Source organism: Acanthochromis polyacanthus, chromosome 15, assembly GCF_021347895.1.
Source record: "Acanthochromis polyacanthus isolate Apoly-LR-REF ecotype Palm Island chromosome 15, KAUST_Apoly_ChrSc, whole genome shotgun sequence".
Taxonomy (NCBI): Eukaryota; Metazoa; Chordata; class Actinopteri; family Pomacentridae; genus Acanthochromis; species Acanthochromis polyacanthus.
The window spans coordinates 14,326,658-14,352,305 of NC_067127.1; the positions used below are offsets into that span (position 1 = coordinate 14,326,658).

At 41.7% G+C, this 25,648-nt stretch overlaps 1 protein-coding gene across 28 annotated transcripts in view; it reads left to right on the plus strand.

The window, feature by feature from the left end:
* LOC110961804 (neurexin-1a) overlaps nt 1–25,648 on the plus strand; it is a 254,010-nt gene that overhangs the window by 163,117 nt on the left and 65,245 nt on the right. For all 28 annotated transcript variants that reach the window (XM_051960402.1, XM_051960401.1, XM_051960404.1 and 25 more), the window contains one exon: nt 4,837–5,018. In XM_051960402.1, coding sequence (XP_051816362.1) covers nt 4,837–5,018 — 182 coding nt within the window. The remainder of the gene's footprint in view (nt 1–4,836; nt 5,019–25,648) is intronic.

A 25,648-nucleotide genomic window follows, 5' to 3' on the forward strand; every position in this document is an offset into this window, starting at 1 on the left:
CAAGGAAATAATTGTACTGATGATACTGTGTGAAGAGAATGACAATTTTGACACTGAATTTACCGTATTATTCTTTGAAAACTTCCAAGATGAAGAACCCACTTTGTTGTTGGTTGCAAAATGCACGAACAATCTGAATTGTGTGTTTCAATGATTCACATTTATCTAAAACAGCAGGATGGTCCGATGTAAACATTTCCTTTTGTAACCTCCAGAGTCAGTCACAAACACCCACATGCAGGTAAAATAGAAACGCAAAAGGTCTTTGACATTAGTGCTCAGAGTTGCTGTGTCATGTGCATTTCTGTCCTGCTGAAATAGCTACAAGACTGGCTAACAGGAAAAATATCATTGTAGCTCAGACACATCATCCATTGACATTTAAATAATCAAATCATGCCTTGTTTTTCTGCCTTCGTCTGTTATTGCTGGTTCATGTCACAGAAGGTCTGAATAAGATTTGATGCATTTTGTCTGCCGGGAGAAAAAATGACACTGTTGACCAAATAAGAGTTCCTGGTCTTTATATTATAGATTGATAGATAGCAGTTTATTGGCACTATTATTTTGGATCACAGGGTGTGATGTACCGTTTAATTATACACTGACGGTGTACGAATGGTGCTCCTACTTGACTGTCTGTAATTCACAGCCTCGCAGTCGCTGCCAAGTTAGAACATGCAGCTCAAAAGACATTTAATTAGCTACGTGTTTGAACGGTTTAGCTCATAACCCCACATTCTATTTACCACTTCGTCTCCTCAACTACTAGACCATTTAATTGTCCCAAAAGGTAAAATACAGTGAGAGAAAAGTGGTTCGGGGGGAAGGAAAAAAATTGACTCACAATTTTTCCTCATGGCACTAAATCTTCAGAAGCATTGATCGGAGATAGCTCCTTTACCAGATACCGATAGCGTTGGATTGGACAATAGTGTCCTCATAAATCGTGGTAATGATTTCTCTGAAAACTGAAATGGTAATCCAATAGATGTCATTAAGCTTCTTTTAATTGTACTCCTCCCAGGAGGGTGCGCAGAACCAAGATAAAACCAAATGACTTTATCCTTAATATGGTTTTTCCCTTTTACATGGTTTTAGAGATGTACAACGTGTCGCAGTTTATTTATAACTGTCACAGACTTATTCTTTTAACAGGCAAAAACAAGTGAGAGAGTTTCAGCTAATTTACATTGTAAAGATCTGCAATATAGGCTCCATGTAAACCTGAAAAAAATATTGCTTTTAATATAAAGGAATTTGGGAGGAAAAAGCAAGGATCTTATGTTGAAATTCCATTGAAGAGATCCGTGGAAATGATCAAATACAAATTTTAAAAAGCTATATTATACGCCACGTCTCGGTTAATCTATTTTTGCACACCAGTCATTACGGGAATCCATGGCAGCAAATAGAGAGAAACGCAAGTGCTAGGTGCTGACAGAAAGCAGATCTATAATGTCATCTCTCCTTTTCATATTTCCATCACAACTATGTAATTATGATTGGATTCCTCCCCAGTTTCTCGGCAGAGGTGGTAATATGAGGCACGATATGATGGCGGCGTTGGAGGTTAGAGGAAAGACAGTCTTCAGGGCTAACCTTAGCTGAGGAGTATTGTCGAACGCGCTGCCTGGTTTGTGTATCCTTCTCCTCCCACAGCTGCTACACGGAGGCACACAGCCAGTACGCTTCCCTTCACTCACACCTGTCTATCTCTTTATATGACACTGCATCATTTACCAAACATAAGCTCGTAAGCGCAGGCAAAGTGCTTGTAGGTCAGTTTGCTGTATGCCGCTGCTTCATTACCGCGGGAACAGATAGACACATTGAGAAGACAATGCCAAGAGGGCTCCATAACACATAGGCCATGTTTGCTATTCTGCTGTCTACTATCCCACACACCTCTTTGGCCAAATGCAGGAGAACTCCTGGGATGGTGCTACATTTTTAATGAAAGCAGAGTGTTTGATCTGCCAATGTTTATCTTCTTTGATGTTAACTGACACAGCAGAGAGCAGCCAGCTCTCAATGTAGTCCAACATGAGGACAGATTAATTCATTATCCTTTAACAGGGGAGGCTTGTGGTTGAGAAGTTCATCCTGGAGGTCTGATCCAGGATCTGCAGTAGCCTTGAATGAAAACCCTTCGCCTCTTGATTTTCCACACTGCGACCTCTCTGGGGGACGCACATATGAATGTACTCAGATGCACGTACAAAAAATCCAAGTGGGAGTATATGAAGAAGGAAAACCTTAATTACATTCTGTGTCACGGGTCTTGTATTGTGCAGAGGTGCACTTCCTGGCATTTTGTAACCTAAAACTGCCCCTATTTTTAATTTATTTTTTTTATTTTTTTCATTAGATAATGGGTGAATAGGGAATAAACTGAAACTCTTGTCAAATTAAAGAGACGACAAACAGGCAAGAATTTCCAGGACACTGCTGTATCTAATGACTACAACAGATCCATATCAGACTCTGTGTCCCAGGAGGGAACATAAATAACAAATATGGAGCCATTGCATAATTACTCTCCGGCACTGGAGTTACACAGGCACGTGCCTGCTGATTTCATGCCACTGCACCACTGTGTAGGTGTGCATTAGGCATGTTTCTCCATGTATCTTAATCCTCAACAGTCCCTCAAGGAGTTTTTTTTCCCACCAGTCTTACATGCTTGTATGGATTTCAGACTGCTTTACCACATATTGGCAGCCCTATTATCTGCACTTGCTGAATCTGTTTTGGAACCATTTAGCAGCCATTTTTTGTTGACCGACCGTTCGTGCCTTGACATGAGTGTCTTGCTGTGCATCCATTTGGCTGAGAGTGCACAGAAATGAGCAATCTTTTCATTAAAGTGTTTTTTTTTTCCCGGTCCTTTTTTTATTAGTTTTCTTATTTTTTTAGAGGTCACCAACAGTAAATAGGCTGTCAGCGGGATAACATGGGTGTCAAATCATATGAATAGACCGAGGAGGGGAAAATAGATGCTTAAGGGCCCCCTGAGTTCCTACACTGACATGGTTTAGAAGCACTTAATTATAATAAGCCGGAGCATGGAGCAAGTTGTTAGGTGGCTTGGGGGAAACTTAGAGACAGTGACAACAGTCCGGCGTGAGCTACATGAATTGGAGATTGCTCTGTGTCAGGGCAGGCATCAGACATGCATTAGTGAAATAAGAAGAGTTTTCAGTAGCCGCCAGACTTCATGAAAAAGAAATGACGCCTGCCTCGCAAATATATTACACATAATGTCTTTTCCTTTGTAGAAGTCATCAAGCTTCATAACGCTTTATCCATTAGGAGAGCAAAAAATGCTTACAGTGTTCTATCATTACATATTACAAATGCGAGTTATGGCTTATGAAAACAATAAATCCCGCCATAGATCGGGATGTCGCGACCTCATTTGTTAATCACATTATTGTTAATTAATGATGCAATTCTTTTTAGCTAATGGTTGACAGCGTGTATTGACGCAAATGAGGGAACGAAATTGGAAAAGGAACTTCAGAGTGGAGGGACACACTTTAATCACCGCGCTATGAAAGAGGAAGCCAGAGGGAAGAAAACAACAGAATTATATAAATAAATGCAAAATTTATCGATAGTTTTATATCCTCGTGAACTGGTTTACAAGAAAATATTGGAATTACAGTCAGAATGATTTATAATCTATTGTTCAAGCTAAGGCTGTTTAACTCCCTGCCCCTATGAATATTAACACACTCTGTCTCCCTCACACCCTCTCGCTGTTTCTCCTTCTCGCTCACACTCGCACATGTGAATGCATAACATACTAGCAGAGCTCCTTGTCTAATTTTTCATGAAGATAGCTGTTTTTATGCTAATCTGACAGCTGCATTCATTTCCAGGGCTTTCTCACTGGCGTTTATTTCCCAATCACATGCTCATTTGTTCATAATTGAGCTCAGATATACGCAGCTCCTTTTCACGGTAATACTTGTTCTTGTTTTCCGTCAAGAATGGATTAAAAACACTGTCCTAATCGCAAAACATGAGACATGAGACCGACTTTTAACATGAGCAGACTCTCACTTTTAATAGCCCGCTTCCATCATTAGCCCAGAAAGACTTATTTCCAGGCATCACTTTGACTAGGTCACTGGCATAATGCTGCAAGACTCTTTCTCACTGAATAGCCAGGTAATTAGAACCGCTCTTCCATCCAGCAGGCCGTGTTCAAGCCTTTCATATGGCTGCTAAAGACAACGAGGTAGCACAGCGAGACAGGAAATAGCTGGTTTGGAGGTCACAAGAAGGGCATAATTGGACCAGTCAGTCAATAATGCTGCCGGCTGCGTCTGCCTTCGGGGCTGCTAATGAAGCACAAGAGATGAGGAGGTGCCCGATTGGCATGCTGGTTACCTGAGCGCTGGGGACATGACTGCAAATTCATTTGTACCTCTTCCTTCTAGAGGTGAAACAGGCCGCGGCAGTAAAACTGAGTAATTGTGCAGTATTATGAGCGAAGCGGCGCCAGTACCTGCCTCACTCATTTTCGCTGAATTTTCTCCTACTCATGAATTGACACGAGTGTGCTTAAACTCTCAGACGGGGCTGAGAGCTGTTCAAGAGTGATATGTTGCTCACTGCTTTGCAAAGTCATTACTCAGCACAATAAAACACTCCAGACTGACGGTGCTCCGTACACGCAGCATTGATGCCAGCTTTGCTGTGTTAATAATGTTTTTGTGTTGACAGTCAGTGATTCACGCCTGGTACACAGTCGCAAGGGGGAATACACTATTAACGTCTTCTGTTTGTGCTTCTCTCTTCCCTTTTCTTTTTTCCCCTCTCCAGCTGGAACAACGTACATATTTGGGCGAGATGGTGGACTGATCACATACACATGGCCACCAAATGACCGTCCCAGCACGAGGGCAGACCGACTGGCCATCGGCTTCAGCACACATCTGAAGGATGCTGTCCTGGTCAGGGTGGATAGCTCCTCTGGTCTTGGAGACTTCTTGAAGCTCCACATTGTAAGTCAAATATATTTACTCCCTTTCAAACACAGCCGAACAAATTATACAGCATACATGCAGACACATTATTTTTTTTGATCAGCTTCTTAGCATGATGGGATGCCGCATGAACACGCTAGAATTCACCAAAATGAAAAAAGGTTTTTGCGTTTCTTGTTTTCTCTCCACACAAGTGGGTGGGGCTCCTTTGATAAAAGATGATATCACATATTTCCATACACCAGTAATCAGCATTTGAATCACAATGCGATGACAGTTGCTGTGTTGTTTGGTTGCTGTCAATCAAATTTGATCAAACCACACCAACACAGCTCTGATGAAGGAGCTGTTGAGTGTTTGAAATGCTGCATTTTGTAACTTTGGTTGTTGCTCATTTATTCATGAATATTTCATATTATAGAGAACTACAAGTTTTGATTAAATTACAGATGCAACATGTACGACTAACAGCACTTTCATGAATATGGTAAGAGGGAGTCCATGCTTGCCCGCCTCCTGTTGCCTGCGTGTTATATGTGTGCAACAGGGACAGAGGGAAACGGTCTGGTAATAAGGGTTGGTTCCATACAGTGCATCTCTGACCTGGACATAATTCTGCTGGCTGCCACATGACCTTCCTCTCGCAAGCACCCACTTACTGACAGCAACGCTGATGCTGGCCAAGAGCATACAGGAACTTTGCACAAATATCCACACAGGGGAAAGCTACAGACTCGAACACGCACAAACATGAAATTGGTCTTGAAGTTTGCCTCAACCCCAGCTGCCCACACACCAAGATTTACACATACAGTAAGCACGCAGTGACATAAGCAGGCCTGTCCTCAGGACACAGTGCAGCTGTGATGTTGTTCTTATGAGACACCTCTGTACTCGCTCTGCGTGGAAGAGCTTTTTTTTTTTCTTTATGCCACATTTTTTCCCCGTGCCTGAAGGCCAAGTGATTTTTTAGCCCCTAGTTTTAATCCACGAGTAGCTGGCTAATCTAAAAGGATACAGTCTATTTCATGCAAGCCATTCATCACTAAATGCCACAGAGGGACACAAACAAGATGTTCAAAAGAACATAAATTGGAATATGTTGTGAAAGCACAGATGTGCTCACTCAGATGTGCAAATTCTCCACTACGATCCTCATGCGTTCTGCAGCTTTCTGGGCTCCCTTCCACCTGTACGAAAAGCACCTGAACAGGGATAAAACGAGAGATTTTTTTCACTATTTTCATGTGAACGAAATGTGCCTTTTCCGATTATTTGCATAGACAGGGTCCTTTTTTAAATTAAACAAGGCTTTGCTTGGTGTTTGATCCCATGGCAGGACTAAATTAATATACATGAAAATGTTTTCACTTCTTCGTCCAGCGTGCACTCTCACTCAAGCTAACTTATTTCTTAACAACTCACACAATTTTGCAGCTAATTTAAGTAGCATGCAGTTAATTACCATTCAGGCCTCTGTGAGTACAGGTGAATGTGAATTCTCTGAGATGCTGCAGCTGGTGTACTGCACACTTACTAGAAGCCTGTTGCACGTGAGCAACTTGTAACATTTGTGTGTTACACTGTACCGTACAACATTTCTCCTCCTTGTACTAGAGACAGCACACAAAGAGGCATTTTCTAGGGAAGGACAAAGGTCATATCTTAGTAGAAACACAAGAAGACAGTCTCAGCCTGTGTGCCAGGTTTTGGATTCGCCGTGTTCTCGTGATGAATGCCAGAGGTTAGAGACCTGAGCCTTACAGACAAGAGAGGTGAGAGAGGGGAGTCTCGCTCGGTGTAACAAGACAGAGAGATCATGCAGCTTACAGCAGATATATGCGCAGCCTCGTTGATGAAACGTGTAGCATTCCATTGACATTTTACAGGCAGAAAATGTTGATAAGACATGTTCTTACAGCAGGGGCAGTGGGTTGTGAGAATCCCCTCTCCTCTCGCATCAGCAGTCACTCTGAATGCTCCCTCTTATTTATTTATTTCTGCACATTAATCTGGAGGCTTTGTGAAATGTTGCATTTCATTAGAAAATGAGAGACGGAAGCAGGAGAAAGCGTTTTAAAGCGAGGAGGGAGGCATGAAAGTCATGCTCTTGATTTTTGTTCGAGTTATTTAAGATGAGCAGCAAGGCTTTTAAATATGTACATAAACAACCCACCGAGTTAGCATCACACAGGGTTTGATGTTGTGCGTTATAAAATTGCAACAGTGTTATGTTAAAAATGGAGAACAGTTAAAATTGTCTTTAAAATAATGTTTTTAAAATGTCAGTTTAACCTACAAATTGGACATAAAATGGGTTTTAAAAGATTTGTTAAAATGGAATTTTTAAATGGGATATTGTGCTGCGGCCAAATGGAAGAATAGCATAAAATTAAATCACAATATATTATGAAATTGGAATACTTATGATACAAACCCTCTAGATATGTGTTCCACGCTTCTGTCATCTCCTCATTAATTACACTGGAAAGGACGTGTTTTACAGCACTCCATTAAACACAATGAGCTGTGCAAAATTGCCGCTTTGATGCGTTTTTTATGCAAGAATAGCTGCACTGAGCAAGTCACCTGCAAAAGCCATCTCTAGTTGAACTGTAGCCTTAGTGGAAGAGGCTGTGGTGTGGAATAATATTACAATGTTGTACTGACTCTGTGGCTTGAATATTTGCGGCACTGCGTTGGGAGCTAGCACTCAGCTTCACTGAATTGTGTGTTTTTTCATATATGCATTGAAATAATCTGATATATGCTTGATTTTCATTATTGAATTTGCAAAAAACAAACAATTTCTGGAGTTAGTAGTTCATTCAGAGATGCGCACTGGGCTGATTCCCAATGGTATTCCCCCATTCCTTTCAGTTGCCTCAGCTCTGAGCAGAAATGTCTTAGGAGGAGTGTATCTTCAGCTGTATGAGATGGGATTAGACCCGATTTCAGTATTTACCCCCCTCCTGCTCCATCCTCTACATCCCTCTCCCCCCTAATCTCCTGCTCCCATTTCATGATGACAGGAAACCCAGCGGGGCTTGAAGGACGCCATCTCAGCTCACATTCTCAAGAGGGAATTTTCTTAGTAATATGTGGAGACTATGATTTAAATGCACCTCAAAGGAGTTGTGATCCTTCCCCCGCCTCCCCTTTCCATTGCAGATAAAGACAATGAGTGTGAAGTCAGCGAACCATCAAATGTACGACAATCACTTTCCTCAGGCTCATTACTGTAGTGCACATGGAAGAAGGACTAGACTCATAATCATGTTCCTGCCATTTCCCCAATTATGATGATTCTCCACGAGCCCTTTTACATTTTCTAAGGTGACACATATTCATGAGGCTGCTAGAACATGTATCCCATGTGTTTATAACACTTCTCTGTACGTGATAGTGTGCCCTGGCAAACGGTGTACATATATAATTAATTGCACTGTAGCTGCAAGTCAAATCCAGGGAAATATTCACAATGACATCATGCAAAACAGGGAATTATGGATGTAATGATCCTTGGTGGGTCTATGCAGCAGGGTAATCTGTATAAAAGAAGAATTGGAACAAAGTTTAGACGAGGTGGGTGTGCAGTACCTTCTCTGTTAAACATGCTAATACAGCTTACTGTGTAATGTGTGTCAAATTTCAGCAAGGAATATTAGAGGAAGATTTTTACTTTTATGCTGTTAAGGTGTTTTATCCCCCACAAAGGAAGTATCATTTATTTTTCCTCACAAACAAGGGAGGATGTCTGTTATTGGAAATCCATCTGTACATTTTTAGGAAGCCATTTACTTGGTGAAATGGAAGCTTTGCAGTTGTTTTCTTTCTTTTTGTTGTCAATGAGTAGCGGTGACACTGACTATCAGAGGCTCTCCTCAGTCTCAGGCAGGGCCCCCAGGGGCCCACTGAGCTTGTTTTGTGCTGGCACTCGATCTCTGTGTGGGGGCTGGGTACTATTCCAAGCACTTTCTTCTTTCCCCTCTTCTAATTGCATGCATCCCTTTAAAAAAAAAACAAGCAATGAAGGCACTCTGGCTAAGACAGCAACACTGTGAAGTTAATGTATTCCATAGAGCAGAGACGATGGTGGAGAAATAATGACTTCTCTGGTGGAGCATTGCTCCCCTCGGTCCTCCTTTAGCTGACTACCAGAAAGTGGGTTCTCCTTCTGATGGAAGACACCTTTAATTGCAGTTTCAACTCCTGCTCTCTACCCTATTAATCATGTAAAATGGCTTGAAAAAACAGACTACTGGCCCACTGTCTGAGTATCTCCATTTTCATGTGAGAAAATGTCATCTTTTATGTTTTTGCAGTTCACCTTAGGTATGGAGTTCTGATTATTCACAATTGCATGCTTCATTAAGTGAATACTGAGCAGTGTGATTTGATGGTGCAGGCGAGATTGTTACCTGGGAGAGGTGCCGCAGGTCTCAGAAGAGAACCAGTCTCACGCTATCCCCCATACTCCTATTAAAAGACCTGCCCAGGGAAGGGATCTTATTCTCATCCAGTGCTCCTGTTAAGGCCTTAGACCCAGTAATTACCACTCGTGCTCATTCTACACAAAGACACTGAACAGACCTGCATGCAATGCCCCAGGATTCAGCTTTCCTGTGTTGCTCGTTCAGTCAATGCATATCAGTCAATGTTTAGCGCACCTCTTGAGCAACTGACACATAGACCACAATAGTAACACAACGCAGTACGCTCATCAACTAGGAATGGATGAGAAATGCAGCTAAAAACATACTGATGTTAAATTGTGTGTGGGCGCAGAAAATGTGTTTGATTCCATCTCCACCTGAACATTTATTTTAAAATTTGCTTGTTAAGTTTTGCTGCGTTTGAACAGCTGTCATCTCAGTTTGGAAGCCCACTTTCTTTTCTCCGCATTACTTTAACTACTGTTCCCATGGTAACAATCTCCGTATAGGACTGGACTTTGTGCCATGGTAATGATATGCAACGTAAACAGATTCAAAATTAAAGAGGGCACTTTATTTCCAGTTTAAAATTGTAGTATCACCTCACTGTCTAATTTGCTCAAAACTCAATTGTGCATGTAAAACAGACCAGCAGGAGAAAATAGGAGATAAATCAAGCAGGATTTGTACCTCCATCACAATGCTGGAAAGATTGAAAATGCAGAATTAAAACTAAACTTAGTTTTTTGCAAATTACAAATGTGCCTTAGACCACTCACATACTGCTACTTTGCAACTATATATAAAATATGAACAAATAAAGCTTTAAGTAAGTATTCTGGTATAGAACTAGTGTCCAAACATGGATTTGTTCCCCTTGACATTATTCATCATTGGACTGTCATGCCCTAATGAACAAAGGGTAAGAGTAAACACATCCATCTCACAAGTGATTTGACTTTCCATGGTTTGTGCTGACACAAGTCACTCTTACTATTGCAGTTTCCTTGCCTCACTGGGACAATTTCTTAAGACAGCCAGAGCTGCCAACTGTCTCCCCTTTCATCAAAAAAGGTCTGAAAGCAACAGTGCATATAATTTGAAGATCATCAGTAAAATACCATGGAGAGGCTGAAGTTTTATTTTGCTTCTGTTTTTGGCCACTTTGTTCTTCTAGTTCAGTCTTTTTAAAGAATTGTAGTGGCCTCTTTTCCCTGGACTCCTTTCGCGGGATCAGTTAATCAAAGACGGAGCGCTAGTCTCGCCACAGAAACATTTGTGTCAAAGATAGATGCATATTAACAACCTCCCACTGTTGTAGCCAGCTCGGCTACATTTAAATTCACAACCAGATGCCTTTCCCTTCTTCTCTGCTTTCCCCCTTGTGTGAGTGAGTGTCAGTGAATCCAGAACTGCCATTTGCTAGTCAGTATGTTTGGCAGTTTGCAGTGCCGTTTGTGGCAAAGCTAAGCTAATGGCACTGTAATGGTGAGTTAATTGCTGACCATGATGAGGAGGCAGCACTGAAAGGAATGGATGGAGCTTCACTGACCTCATTTAGTCCCTCAGTGTGGATTCAGTCTCACAAACACGGAAGCAGCAACCAGGCAGCATAGCACTTATATCCACATGCGCCTCTTATGGGAAACATACAGAATCTGAGCTGTAATTGTTTAAGTGGTGATGGAAAGTGGTGATAGTATGGTAATGTTGCAGGTAAATATAGCATTGATTTCATGTCGGCTGTGAGTTATTGTGGCGAAAGCCCGTATGTGAGAGTGAATGGCCTCCTATCTCTTTTAGTCATAGGCGGGGCAGCCACTCGGCTCGGATGATGTACCTGACCTCAAAGAATCAAATCTCATCATCTCCATATTGAGAAGGGACAGCGCTAGAATCACCATTACTCATCTTTCAATTCCAATCATTTCTCAATTTGTTCAAGCTCTTTGCCACTACAAAGCCAAGTGGTCCATGAAGAGGGATGTGTGTGTGTGTGTGTGTGTGTGTGTGTGTGTGTGTGTGTGTGTGTGTGTGTGTGTGTGTGTGTGTGTGTGTGTGTGTGTGTGTGTGTGTGTGTGTGTGTGTGAGAGAGAGGGGGAGAATGAGAGAGAGGAAGATGTGTGTGTCTGTGTATTTGAGAGGGCAGGACAATAATGTGTCTTCACTTTTATTAGTGTAACAAATCACAGTGAGTACAGCTTGTCATTCTCAAAGCTGTACATCAATACGTTATGGGCTTGCCTCATACAGAGCAATATTGCCATGGCTAACATGGGGTAAATTTGATTTCATCGGCAATGTTACGCTGTCAGACATGTTGGCTTTTGTGAGGGTTATAAGGTTATGACAGTCTATGTCTTGTTATCACAGTTCAATAAATGTATATTTTTCTGTTGTCTCTGCCATCCCCCCCCAACATGCTAACTGGACGCGTTGCTGTCAGTTATTCATCCTGGTTTACTTCATTCCTCATTTTAAGCTTTCTTCAGTCCTACGTCATGTAAAATAATTTGCAGATTCTAGTCAAATCTCAGCGTCTCGAGTTATGTATGCGGCAGAAAGACTGTGTGCATTTGGGACTGGAGTGCCGCAGCATGGAGTCACCGTAGTTGTTGACTTTTGACACAGCTGCCCCTGGCCTCAGGGTGGGATAAAAATAGTCTCACTCTTTCTCGCTCCAGTACAGTGAGCTGAAGTACAGCATCCCCCAACTATCACATATGGAGCAATGTTTTTTTTTTCTTTCACTAGAATTAGTGGGTTATTACTCTGTGAAATGTTGCCTCATTTCAACACGATAGATAATATTCCAAGCAGAAGTAAAAATTCATTGTCCTTAAATGAATTGTGATTGGTAGTTTTGGCTTGTGACAGCGACTGTGCTACATCAGTGTTAGTACCCATTGCAAACAAACACTAATGCTCAATACATTTCAAGAAAAGCTGTGTTTCCAATATTTGCTGAAAAAACAACAAAGATTCTGAACAAGCACCCAGATGTTTGCACTTTCAGACACCATGCTTGCACTCTATGTCACTGCAGTTTTGCTTGTTTGCCAGGGTGGAACAAAGACTAAACCCAGTTTTAGCTGGGCCGTGTCTCAAATTACTGACACATTTACCTACACATATCCTCCGGGTTGCTTCTCGGCTAAGATTTGCATAAAGCATGGTGCCCTGTCGTTAATGGTTTCTACAGTGCTTTGTGTGGGGATGCATGAAATATTTAACAGCCGACTCCTCTTGTTTTGGTCAACTTAATTACCTTTTTCACTGCTGCACTGCTCTCATCTCCGGCCCCTCGTGGATCCCAGATACCCACACACAAACATACACATATAGGCATGCTGTTTTTAGATATGTGCTGCTGAAGAACTTTTTGTTTTTTTGCATTTTTTTAATGCGTGCTGTTGTGGGCTGAATTCAAATGAGTCACCCCTTTTTACTTTTATTTGTTTTATTTATTTGTTTTATATTGAATAGATAGCATATTGTCATGTCCTCCAGAAAAAAAAAAGAAACTGATTCTCCTTTGTTACAGTTTGCGTTCACCAATAACCACACAGACTCATAAAACATTAAGAGTAAATGAGCAGCAGGAAGCTGGAGATTGAGAGGCAAGACATATCATATGGGCATATGGAAATCAGCTCAACTGAAACCAATCTTGACTGGGGTTGGTGAGGTGGGGAACTGTATCCGCTTTTAAAATGTCTCGGGCTTCTGAGAGAGCAACCACATTGTCAGCAGAAACACTCATCCTCCTCTTGTCCCCCGTTTTCATTTATGAATAATGGATTTAGTGGCCCTTCTTATATCCTCCATAGCTAGCGGTCAATATTACTAAGGACAGAATGAGAAACACAGAGATTTTAACTCCAATTATATGCTGAACATCACTTGACATTCAAGTTAAATATTGCAAGACTGATATGTATTTTCCTCATTGTTATTGCTCTTGGGGCAGACTGTCTGACCAGTGTCTTGTCTTGCAGCCAAGCACTCCAGCCGAGCCTCTGGTCATAGATAGCTTCTTCCACAGCCTCATCAAAAGAAAAGACTGTTTTTGTGCGCAAAAAGCACGTGTGCATGGAAATGTTCTTCTGCCTCCCTGCTATAATAAGAGCTGTGCAGTGAAGGCCAGCAGTGCTGCCTGTGCGAGAGCAAACAATCCATGACGTGTCAGCAGCCTCCATGTGCGGCGCGCTTCATACAGGGAGATCAAACAGACAGGCACATGTTGTTCCTTTGTCCTCTTCCGTCCCTCAGGTAAGCATACGAGGTGAGAAGGGCACCCCTGGATCTGCGGCCTCATTCTGCTCAGTTTATCAACCATGCAGCACGCCTTATCTCAGGAGAGAAGAGAGATGTTGCAGGGAGAAGGTTGAGTTTTGTTTATGTTGCAGTAAATGTAGCACCATAGAAGAGGCGTAAAACTTTATGGCTCATTCTGCGGGTCTTCTAAGTAGTTGGTATGAGTGATGATTGGGTTTGCTTTTCCCAGAAGGGCGAAGCAAACACCTTGACAACAGTAATTAAAAGTGCATGTGAGGCCGAATTCATTCTCTTCTCTTCGTCTCCTCCCTTCACTTGGCCTAATAAATCAGATATGCTTGAAGTATCTTCTCCTCCTTAGCTCTTTGATTCACCAGTGCATTTGCAAAATAGCCTGACAAGGAGCCGCTATAAAAGATGTAGAAAATTGTTGTGGGAATTCAGTGTCTCTGCTGGATCCAGACTGAGCTTAACACTCGGAGCCAGAGTTTTAATCTGCCTTTAGCACTGAAGCATTATAATGTCTGATCAGGTACAAAGCCAAAACATCCACCGTGTGCTGTTCACTTTAAAGCTGTGGGTTATGCAGGCGTCGCACGTTGCTGCTGCATTGTCATGGCTTAAAATCTGACGAAATGGACGTTTTCTGATGACTTAAAATCAAATTGGCTGAGCATGTCTTCCAGGTGTACTGTACAAATTTTCCAAAAGAGAAAGCTTCGTAACCCATACTGAACCGCACCCACTCCTTCATGCGTGTACTCATTTCTGAGGCAATTACAGGCCAGAATGGTACTGTTATTTATATGAAAATGTAACTGCTATCGAGTGCCAGTGTCGCCCACCACCCTTCTTTAGTCAATGGCCGGACAAATCGATGGCGAGCCAGTCATCCAGTCTGTGTGTGTTTGTTTTTTAATCCATAAACATCCACTCAATAAACTCACAAACCCTGGTTGTCGCAGCCATTATTATGGCATTTCCAAGCTGGAAGTAATTATATAATCATTACCACTTCATGAAATCTTAATAGGTGCTGTAGATTAGAGACAAAGTAATGGCATGAGCCAGGAACTTGTGACTCCATCGGTATTAAACAGATGGCGGTGAAAAGTTTTCGTGTCCATCCAGAGCTCACTTGTAACCCTTTTATATTGTTTGCAGTCCTCCATTACGTCTGTGATGTTTGGTTTTATTTTAAGTGTGACATCAGCTGTAGACATAACATTTTACAAGGTAGTTATTACCACAACTTACAGTTTATTTGATGAGAGGGTACACAACAGCGCAATTTCAACAAACTGCTCAAAGCCGAATTATTATGCAAAATTTAGGTTGCGGAATTGGGCACATGAATGTGTAAAATGCATGTTTCAGGAGTAGGGGGTTGAAGTTTTATCAAAGAAGGTACCTGACAGAAAGGTTTGATATCTCTCGACCCCACTGGGGACTTCCTCGCACACCCTGGGAAGAGAAGGCAGCGGCAAGAGGAGAGAAGCAGCAGTGAACTAGTCACCCACAAGGCCTTATCAGCCTGTCATATTATTTCACCACAAAGAACCACAGAGGCCTTATCGCACACCCATCTCCCTGATAAGGTCTGCTGCCACAAACAAAAATAAAAGACAAAAAGGGAGGGTGTGTGAGAGCAAAATAACAACGCAGATCAACGCTACTTCAATGTGTTGGTCTTTTATTACCTCTCCCTGCAAGATGACTGATAAAAAGCCAAAGACAATGAAGGAGGGGAAGACAGAAGATAAGTTGGAGGAAAGAGAAAGGATACAACTGAAAAGATAAAGAATAAGGACTGTGTAAGGATCCAAACATCCCATTAAAGGAAAGGCTGGTACAGAGGATAAGATGAAATGAGGGAGGCGGTAGGATTAAGTCTGAAAAAAGGGCTCGCGCTCACATGCGCAAGACACAGGTTCTTATCCATCCTACTCTACTCTTTCTGTGTTCTTAAGAAAAACTACCGACAGTTTGTCAGATACATGTAGCACCCTGTCAGAACCTATGTAACCATTTAATGCTGCCTCTGATGCTCAGATATGCACCAGCATGCATGTAAGAGTGGGCATGTTCTCCTGCCTGATGGAAGTTATTTAAGATATGTAACTGGATCATCTCTTTTTTTATGAAACAAGCAGGCATGCATGCGAGATCTACGTCTGTGCAGACACCCGCAGTGGGAGGGAGATGAGGCATCTTGCTGGTCCACAGACATGACTTTTTCATAGCTCTTTATTAAACTGGATTATGTTATAGTCAGCAGCGTGACTGATAAGAGCATTTAAAAAGAAGTGTTCGGGAACGGAATGCTATACCTGCTTCCTGCTTCCTGATTCCCTCCATCAGCTCTGTGCTCCACTAGGCGGAGTTGCAGGCCAGCTTGGACACAGAGATCCAGACAGTTCTAATGCACAACATTTATCATCATGGCAGCAGTACTTGCCACCCTGGCCTGATCCCTCCGACTGTTATAAAGCACCGCTCTAGAGGAATGCTGAGTCAGGAATGGCCTGAGATCGGATCAGTAATCTAGCATATGGCAAGAGCTACGTTGACCCAATTGTTATGACACATTGTTGGTCCATTTTGATTCACGTTGTATATTGTAGACGCAAACAATATGATAGGACTACATTTTAGGGCCCATTGTCCTTTCTTATGCCAGAGTAACTTTTGGACCATGGAAAACTTGAGCTTCGAAACTCAGAATTTTAGTTACTCCAGCAAAAATTTTGACACGAGCACAGCAACATTTTTTGGTGAAAAATCACACCAAGCATGATATTTGAACTGGCAAAGTGCTTTGAGGTCATTTCACAAAGAAAGTCGATGAACAAAAATAGCATGCAGCATGAATGTTCGTATTTTCATGTGTTTAAAAGAAAATAACAAGGTATCCAACATTCAAAGTAATTATTTTCCCAGCTCTCCCTCGAGTTGAAATGAAAATCTACTAGTCATTCTTCATGTTTCCTAGAAATTGAAAAGATGTTTTTATTTATACCCGCTGCTGTGATTCATTTGATTCAGGGCTTCTCACAGCTTGTTCCTAAAACTATTGAATATGTGTTTACACAATGAAATAATAGTAGCCCACTGACTTTAACATGCTGTATTTTCCAATAGCTATTGGACTGCAGGTCTTAATTTTAAATTTAAATTAAATCAGCTTGATTTACTGATGTGATAGGAATAAAATTTTACCTGGGACATCCGGGCCCCGGAAATTGATTGGCCACTGTGGCTGTGCAGAGACATCCATCCAATCTGAGTGTTATATAGTTTCACAATTGTACTTATTTTACGTCATAAACAATGTCATGCCGACACCGGTGTTGGGTGAAGCGTGTTTATCTGCCAGCATTTCAAGAGACAAAAGAAACCTGACAAAAGCAATGTTTCATTTTGGTATGTCATCAAGTTAAGTCATGGTGTAAATGTTAGTTCGTGACAGATGATATGACTTGCTGTTTGTCATTTTAACCTGCAACAGTGACAGACTGTGCCAGCTAAAAGTAGAAAGCTGAATGTCTGGTGCACTTTTACGAGGAAGAGTGTCATACTGATGAGCTCTGGAGTTACAATAGATTTATATTTTGTATTTCAGTAGTGTATTTATTTATTTACTATGATTTTTTTAGAATTTATTATCATTATTATTGTTACACACGTGGACAAAATTGTTGGTACCCCTCAGTTAAAGAAGGAAAAACCCACAATTCTCTCTGAAATCACTTGAAACTCACAAAAGTAACAATAAATAAAAATTTATTGAAAATTAAATAATCAAAATCAGCCATCACTTTTGAATTGTTGATTAACATAATTATTTAAAAAAACAAACTAATGAAATAGGGCTGGACAAAAATGATGGTACCCATAACTTAATATTTTGTTGCACAACCTTTTGAGGCAATCACTGCAATTAAACGATTTCTGTATTTGTCAATGAGCGTTCTGCAGCTGTCAACAGGTATTTTGGCCCACTCCTCATGAGCAAACAGCTCCAGTTGTCTCAGGTTTGATGGGTGTCTTCTCCAAATGGCATGTTTCAGCTCCTTCCACATATGTTCAATGGGATTCAGATCTGGGCTCATAGAAGGCCACTTTAGAATAGTCCAACGCTTTTCTCTCAGCCATTCTTGGGTGTTTTTGGCTGTGTGTTTTGGATCGTTGTCCTGTTGGAAGACCCATGACCTGCGACTGAGACCAAGCTTTCTGACACTAGGCAGCACATTTCTCTCCAGAATGCCTTGATAGTCTTCAGATTTCATCGTACCTTGCACACTTTCAAGACACCCTGTGCCAGATGCAGCAAAGCAGCCCCAAAACATTACTGAGCCTCCTCCATGTTTCACCGTAGGGACAGTGTTCTTTTCTTCGTATGCTTGGTTTTTGAGTCTATGAACATAGAGTTGATGTGCCTTACCAAAAAGCTCCAGTTTGGTCTCATCTGTCCAAAGGACATTCTCCCAGAAGCTTTGTGGCTTGTCAACATGCATTTTTGCAAATTCCAGTCTGGCTTTTTTATGAGTTTTTTTCAGCAGTGGTGTCCTCCTTGCTCGTCTCCCATGAAGTCCACTTTGGCTCAAACAACGACGAATGGTGCGATCTGACACTGATGTACCTTGGCCTTGGAGTTCACCTTTAATTTCTTTGGAGGTTGCTCTGGGCTCTTTGGATACAATTCCAACGATCCGTCTCTTCAATTTGTCATCAGTTTTCCTCTTGCGGCCACGTCCAGGGAGGTTGGCTACTGTCCCGTGGGTCTTGAACTTCTGAATAATATGAGCCACTGTTGTCACAGGAACTTCAAGCTGTTTAGAGATGGTCTTATAGCCTTTACCTTTAAGATGTTTGTCTATAATTTTTTTTCGGATGTCCTGGGACAATTCTCTCCTTCGCTTTCTGTTGTCCATGTTCAGTGTGGTACACACCTTTTCACCAAACAGCAGGGTGACTACTTGTCTCCCTTTAAATAGGCAGACTGACTGATTATGAGTTTGGAAACACCTGTGATGTCAATTAAATGACACACCTGAGTTAATCATGTCACTCTGGTCAAATAGTTTTCAATCTTTTATAGAGGTACCATCATTTTTGTCCAGGCCTGTTTCATTAGTTTGTTTTTTTAAATAATTATGTTAATCAACAATTCAAAAGTAATGGCTGTTTTTGATTATTTAATTTTCAATAAATTTTTATTTATTGTTACTTTTGTGAGTTTCAAGTGATTTCAGAGAGAATTGTGGGTTTTTCCTTCTTTAACTGAGGGGTACCAACAATTTTGTCCACGTGTGTATTATTATTGTTTTCATCATTATATGGTTGGAATTTCTCACGGTTCAAAGTTCAAAATAGGTATTACAATAGAAAAACAACACTTAGTGAAGCCATCTGACTCAGTCATGTCGAAATCTCAATAAACAACAGATAAAAGTTTAGAAAAATATCATGCTTGTTGTGTTGACAAATTTAACGAAACAGACGTGGAAATGCACAAGCTAAAGACATTTTCTGCATATTTTGATTTAAGTATAGTTAGTGCTTCCATTTCATATGTGTATAAGTGTAGTTTTCATTTTTATTTCAGTGAACTGAAATGTTCTTTCGCACCTAATTCTAGTTCTTAGTTTACTTTTAGTTCATTATAATCTTCACACACGCTTTAAATTTCACTCACCTCAACTTTGCAATCAGTTGATTAGTAGCACACGGCAATAACTTCATAGTCACGTGGTCCGGTTTTAGTCTTGAAGGTAAAGAAAAGTTTGTGCAAACCAAAATGATCACCGTCTGGGTGGGCTGCAATTCAGGCCCCATGAAATTTGGATTTATTTGTGGTGCTACGTTAAGAATTGTGGTCAGCTGCTTTCGTGATGCCCGCCAGCTCTGAACACCATGAATTTTCAGTACACCGCTAGAAATCAGAGTTATAGTTGAGTGTGAAGGACAGATCCCATGGCAGTGCGTGCATGCATGTGTAGCGTCGGCGTGTGCGTGTGCTGTATGTCCTTGTGTGTGCCAGTGAGTGTGAATTGTTCAATAAACTCATCACAGGCCTCATAAAGAAAGCTGACATTTACAGCAAAGCGCAAAGGTCAAGGAGTTGGGCCTGATGAGATCATGATGGAAGGAAGGCTGTTTTCCTGCTGCCACCTCAAGAAATGAAGGGAAAGGCTGAGGAGGAAAAACGGGAAGTGGGGAAATGAAAACAACAGAAAAAAATAAGAAGCAGTGCAAGAAGATTAGCTGGAGGAAGAAATGACATTTCAATTTTTTCAAATGTACGGGGTAAATATTAGACTTTGGTAGATGAAATGCTTTTCATGCAGAACGAAGAGAATTCAGATCTTTAGTGACCACTTAGACTGATGATTTATAATGCATCCAAACAGTAGCTGATAGGGCCAATGTGGTCAGGCAGTCTGATAATGTGGATCTAATTAAAACTCCCAGAGTGGGACCGAAGCGTATGTCTCTGCCGACCCACACACACCGGGCACAGCCATGTCCTCATTAGCACCAACAATGTCACTGGGCCTGGTCAACACGCAGCCTTAAAATGTGATAGAGAGCAAAAAGTGCCACTGCTCTGTGTGTATTCTGGTGTTCTAAAGCCACCATGATTTCTAAAACCCAGGCCTGACTTTTAACATGAGCTGTGTCTAGAAATGAAGTTAATGAAGACAGTAACACAGAGAGTGGAGGAAGCCATCGCGCTTCAGTCTTTGAAAGAACCCCACTTCTGTGTTCGGGGACTGACAGAGTTGCCAGATTGGCAGCTGAACCTTATGGGCCTCTCATACCTTTGATGAAACACTGGAACTGGTGAGGAAGAGCTGACATACACACTCCCTTTGGCCAAGTTCTGTCTTTTTTCTGCGTCTCTGTTGTCTGACTTTGTCAGATCTGTGAATTTTTGTGTTTGTCTGTATAAGAATGAGAGAGAAAGGGAGTAAAAGATGGTGGAAGAAATAGAGAGGGGCCATGTGTGTCTATGTGGATGCTCCTGTGTGTGTTCTGGGTGAGCAGTCATCTGATGAACTGCCTTGCTGCGACCGAGGCTTGTGCTCGCCCCAGCCAGTGAGATGCTGTTGTTGTTGTGTTGGTTAACAATGCTCTCCCCAAGCACCACAACTCACAGAGCAGCAGTAAGAGGTTGGCAGACCCTAATGGAAACGTCATCTTCAAGATAAAAGATGGACCGACTTTGATGAGAGGGGGAGTTATGGGAGGTGTATAATAAAAGAACCATTTCCAATCGGTTCCGAAGCCAATTTAAGAGTGCTGAATGAAGACAGACGCTGTCATAGACAAACTGAAAAGCCGACAGTCACTCAAAGCCGTTCTCCTGTTTGTCAGGCAGAGGGACCTTTCAATACAGGCAAGCAGTAACTCACACACAAAGCTTGATTTTGGGAATTAAAAGTCAGGTGTGCACTTTCATCCTTTTTCCTCCCAAGTTTTCACTCCAACTCAGCTGTGATTCTGCTGTCATACTGTGAATGTTTTGTGTCTGATGCCATGCTTATAGAAAATAATGCACTCTATTTATAATGTTTTTCTAAGCCAGGTGGTACCACTTACTGTGAGAGTTAGTGATAATTGGTTGGGAAAGCGAGCAGTGCTCAGAATTACAAAAATGCCGTAAATAGAAAAAGGATTCTACTGCATCAGCTGTACCGGGGCCTGTCACTGGATTTCAAACACTATGTGTTAATTGTGTGGCTGTAATGGCCAAAAGAGTCCTGCTGACAGTGGATGCATTCGCCAGATACTGAGTAACTGTGAGGATTTTTATCCCCAACAACTCTGACGTCAAAGGCGAAAAACATGTCTGCTGTTCTACCCTAAAAACAGCGGCTGACAGTGAAAAGAGATGAGAAAAGCAAGGAAACTATTATATGGCAACCAATAGAGTTGTGCTGTATGACAAATCAGCAGACTTACTTCTGACTACAGAGAATGAATGCAGCACAGCTTGATCTGCTGAATACAGTGTTGGGACAGGGAGCACAAACTGCCATGTTCAAGACAACATGCGTGACACTTACAAACAGCAAACACGCTTCCAAAATCTGTAGCCTGTCATGGCTGTTGTTATGCTGTGGGTTTATTGCTCAGAAACTCCTACGTCTGGTTATGTAATTGCTTGACTCTCAAGCTTTGGCTAGATAAATGGGGGCGGTTTGTATAAAAATTCCGCCCGACACCAGGCCCCGCACTAACACCGGCACCATTCAGAAAATAGCCACCCCTTGGCTGCTCTAGACTTTAATCTGAACCTATCCTGTTCCTCACTTATGAGGACCTCACTTCACAGGGAGCCAGAGGATGAGTGTGGTATCGAATCAAAGTATTCTCTGTCACATCTCCAGAGTATAATAATGGGTGACATTCAACACAAGCTGCTGAAGTGATTATCATAATGCATGCTGTATAAAAAAGAATAATGCCTATTTTCGCAGTTGCCAATATAATCATATTTATTAATATAAGTGCTCCCATGATCTGGTTAATATGCAAGCATGTTTACGAAGCATTTTCCATATCCTGTTGTCCGTATACCTTGTCTTTGCCCACGTTCACTCTATAATGCTGTGAAGGTGCTTATATTATGTATACATTTGCATATTTATTGCCTGAAGCCTTTGCATAAGCGATATCCCCTCAAGTGTGCAAGATGGACAGGAAGCGCTGGCGTAACACACCTTTTTTGATGGTTGTGAAATGGGTTTGGAAGTTTTTCACCAAAAAATAAAAAAGTAAAGATTTATTGCATTGTCAGATCAGCCATTTTTATCTAGGGGGATTAATACGTGCTTACTTTGTGACGTTTTGTCATATTGCTGTCCTTGTTGTGAAAAAGTAAAAAGGCAAATTTGACTTCCGTCAGGTAAATGCAAATGATTTAAAATTCATCATGGCCACTGTGTTAGAACGAACTACGCTGAGGTAGTGGCTCAATCTTCCAGCAAATTGTGAAATTGTCTTTCTTAGCATGCTCTCTTATTCTTTCAATTTGTCTGCCTTCTGAATTCCCCCTACGTCTCAAGCATGACATATGTCCCCTTTTCAAACAGGAATTGGCAGTAACGTCCCTTTTATCTTGTATTCTGATCCTTATTTCCCATATTTATGGAATCCTTTTGATAGTTATTATTGTCCTGTCAAGCAGTCTGAGTTTGTCAGAGAGAGAGACGAATGAGACAGGAGAGCAGGAGATGATGCTGCAGTGAGGCAGCAATCGTACAGAGGAGCCTTATACTTTCAAAGGCTAAATGTGTAAGAGTCACAACAAAGACAAAACGTAGCCGTTTTCATCAGCTTTCCCCATTTCCCCTTGTCTTCTTTTCACTTTCTCCCCTGGAACGTACAGTTTAATGCGATAACTGAGTTCCAACTTTGTTTCTCTTTTCCCTTTTCCATCTCTGCTTCCACAGTATCTGTCTTTATCTCTCTCTGGAACTATTAGAAGATTAATCAGGCTGTCTTGGCTCTTCTTAGACGCACACTGCTGATGGGGCTCTTCTACAGGAGAGGCTGGTGGGTGGGTGGGTGGCAGCCATTAGAACATGGTAGCACTTTGATCTGCTGGGCGGATTTACAAAATTGCACTTCTAGCTGGTTGTCAAAGGGTGAAGGAGTGAAAATGTAAAAGAGAGAGCTGTTAGGTTGGTTTTTACATCCACTTTCAATGTAAAACAAGGCCCTACAGCCCCTTTTGTTTGTGTTGAAGAATTGTTTGGTGGAACCACATAATTTTGAGGCTGGTAGAAATCCAGGCATCATCTCTGTTTCCCTGTATGTTTCAACATTAATCCACAGCTGTCCTTCATCTTGTCATGAATTTTTAAGCTTCCTCTGTGAGACACAAATAGGATAAGTGACTCGTGTATGCCCTCCACATTGTCAGTGTAATGGCTACAAGACAATATATCATCCGTAACTACCACCCCACAACACACACGTTGCTGTGTCAACTCAGCTTAATTAGCAGCAACGATAACGACCTGTAGTGAATTATTGTTTTTAATTATACAATTTTACCACTTCTACAAATAAGATCGGTGTTTATGGGCTGGATGAGGGGCAGCCAGCAAGGAACCAGTTACCATCAATTTTCCCCTCCAAGCTCCAGAGAGGGGGAATCAACGTGCAGCCGCTGAAAAGGGAAAATTAAATCCAATTTCCATTACCATGATAAAGTGATTACATCACATCAGAAAGTGCCCTATAGCAAAGCATGGAAATCCAAGCACATGCATGTGCCTGCAGCAGTCACTGACAGCGATGCAAGTCTGTGTGAAAATCATGCAGCACACACACACACACACACACACACACACACACACACACACACACACACACACACACACACACACACACAGCACTCGCCTGTTTCCCCCTCTCTCCTCCACACACACAATTTCATGTCTGCATACACACAGGCACATAAAGAGCCTATTGAGCCATCACATGGATTAATGTTTGGAAGAGTGAGCTTGGATTTGCTCTCACCATAACAAGGCTGCAGCGTTTCCTCTGCTTGGACATCCAGCCTTCGTAGCCAAGTTACACCTGGATGGCTCTGCTAATAGAAGCATTTTATTAGACTTGCATGCAGGAGGGTTGGCACAACCATCCCTTTTATTATTCATATAGTCCTGTTTCCAGATTCCATGCTCATTTTAGCCCTGTGACCCCTCCATCAGGGCAGCACACCAACTCTGCTGCTGCGCACACATCAATACAAACTCTTCTGCATGCCTGAAGATGCACTCAGTGGGACATTTATATGTGCACAAAATGGCAATGGGGATGCAGATGCATTCAGTAGTGTTCATTGCTGCTCATTCTTTGCTATCATTTCTAGTCAAAGTCAATATAAACCTATTGATATTCTGAAGTCTGTAATAGGTCTTCAGAAAATTGTTGCATGATGAAGATGATGTGTCATCTCCCGTTTAGGTTACATAGTTTTTAAATGTTAAATCAATGTAATCCCCAACAGGAAACCTTAGTTATGATAGGAGGCCCACTGATATTATATTTGTATCACCGTAATTGTTCAGATATAAAAGAAAAATTGTATCTGTTCAGGCGATTGATGCACTGTTCCGAAAGCTGAAAGCACCTCCGCTGAAATACTTCTAATTTGCTCAATAATTTCCAGTGCACAAAATGGATGAAATGTAATTGTGCGTCATCCCAACTGAGGAGACGAGCCTTTTTCTCCCTACAATGCAGCGATTTGGAAATCTCTCATATGTACTTTGCGATTTGAATCGGCACCCTTGAAGCCCATGTTTTCACGGTAAAAACAGATCATTCCCTAATAGCTTCTGGCAGAACAGCCCATTGCTTTGACTAGCGTTGAGAAACAATTCCTGGCTGCACGGTAAATATTCTTGAGGGCCATTCAGCCACATGCAATATCACAGAGGAGGGCAACAATGGAAGTATTCATTTGAAGAATTGATACAGTGAGGTATTGGAACACAACAGTTTTAACAGTGTGTGCTTTCATGTGTGCGTGCAGCAGAACATAGGTGACTGGGAGAGGTTATATCAGAAGCAGCACAGATCATTGCACGTTAAAATGTAGCAGCTGTAAGTCATTCTGCTTAGCCTATCAAAGCCACTGTGGTGACTATACCAACCCCTACCCCATCCTCTATGTGTTTGCGAGTGTGTGCCTGTGTCTGGAACAGCTGGATGAAACGTCTGATGCTCCATTGCCAAATGTCACAAGTGGTCCATCCTTCTGGGGAAATAAATTGGCTCTCTCTTAAGCAGCAAGTAGTCGACAGGAGCCGCAGCATATGGTGGGAATCGGACAACTGAAGACGACAGTTTCTTCTCCGTTTTGGCTTTTCTCATTATGATCTGGACAGCACCTTGATGATAAATGTG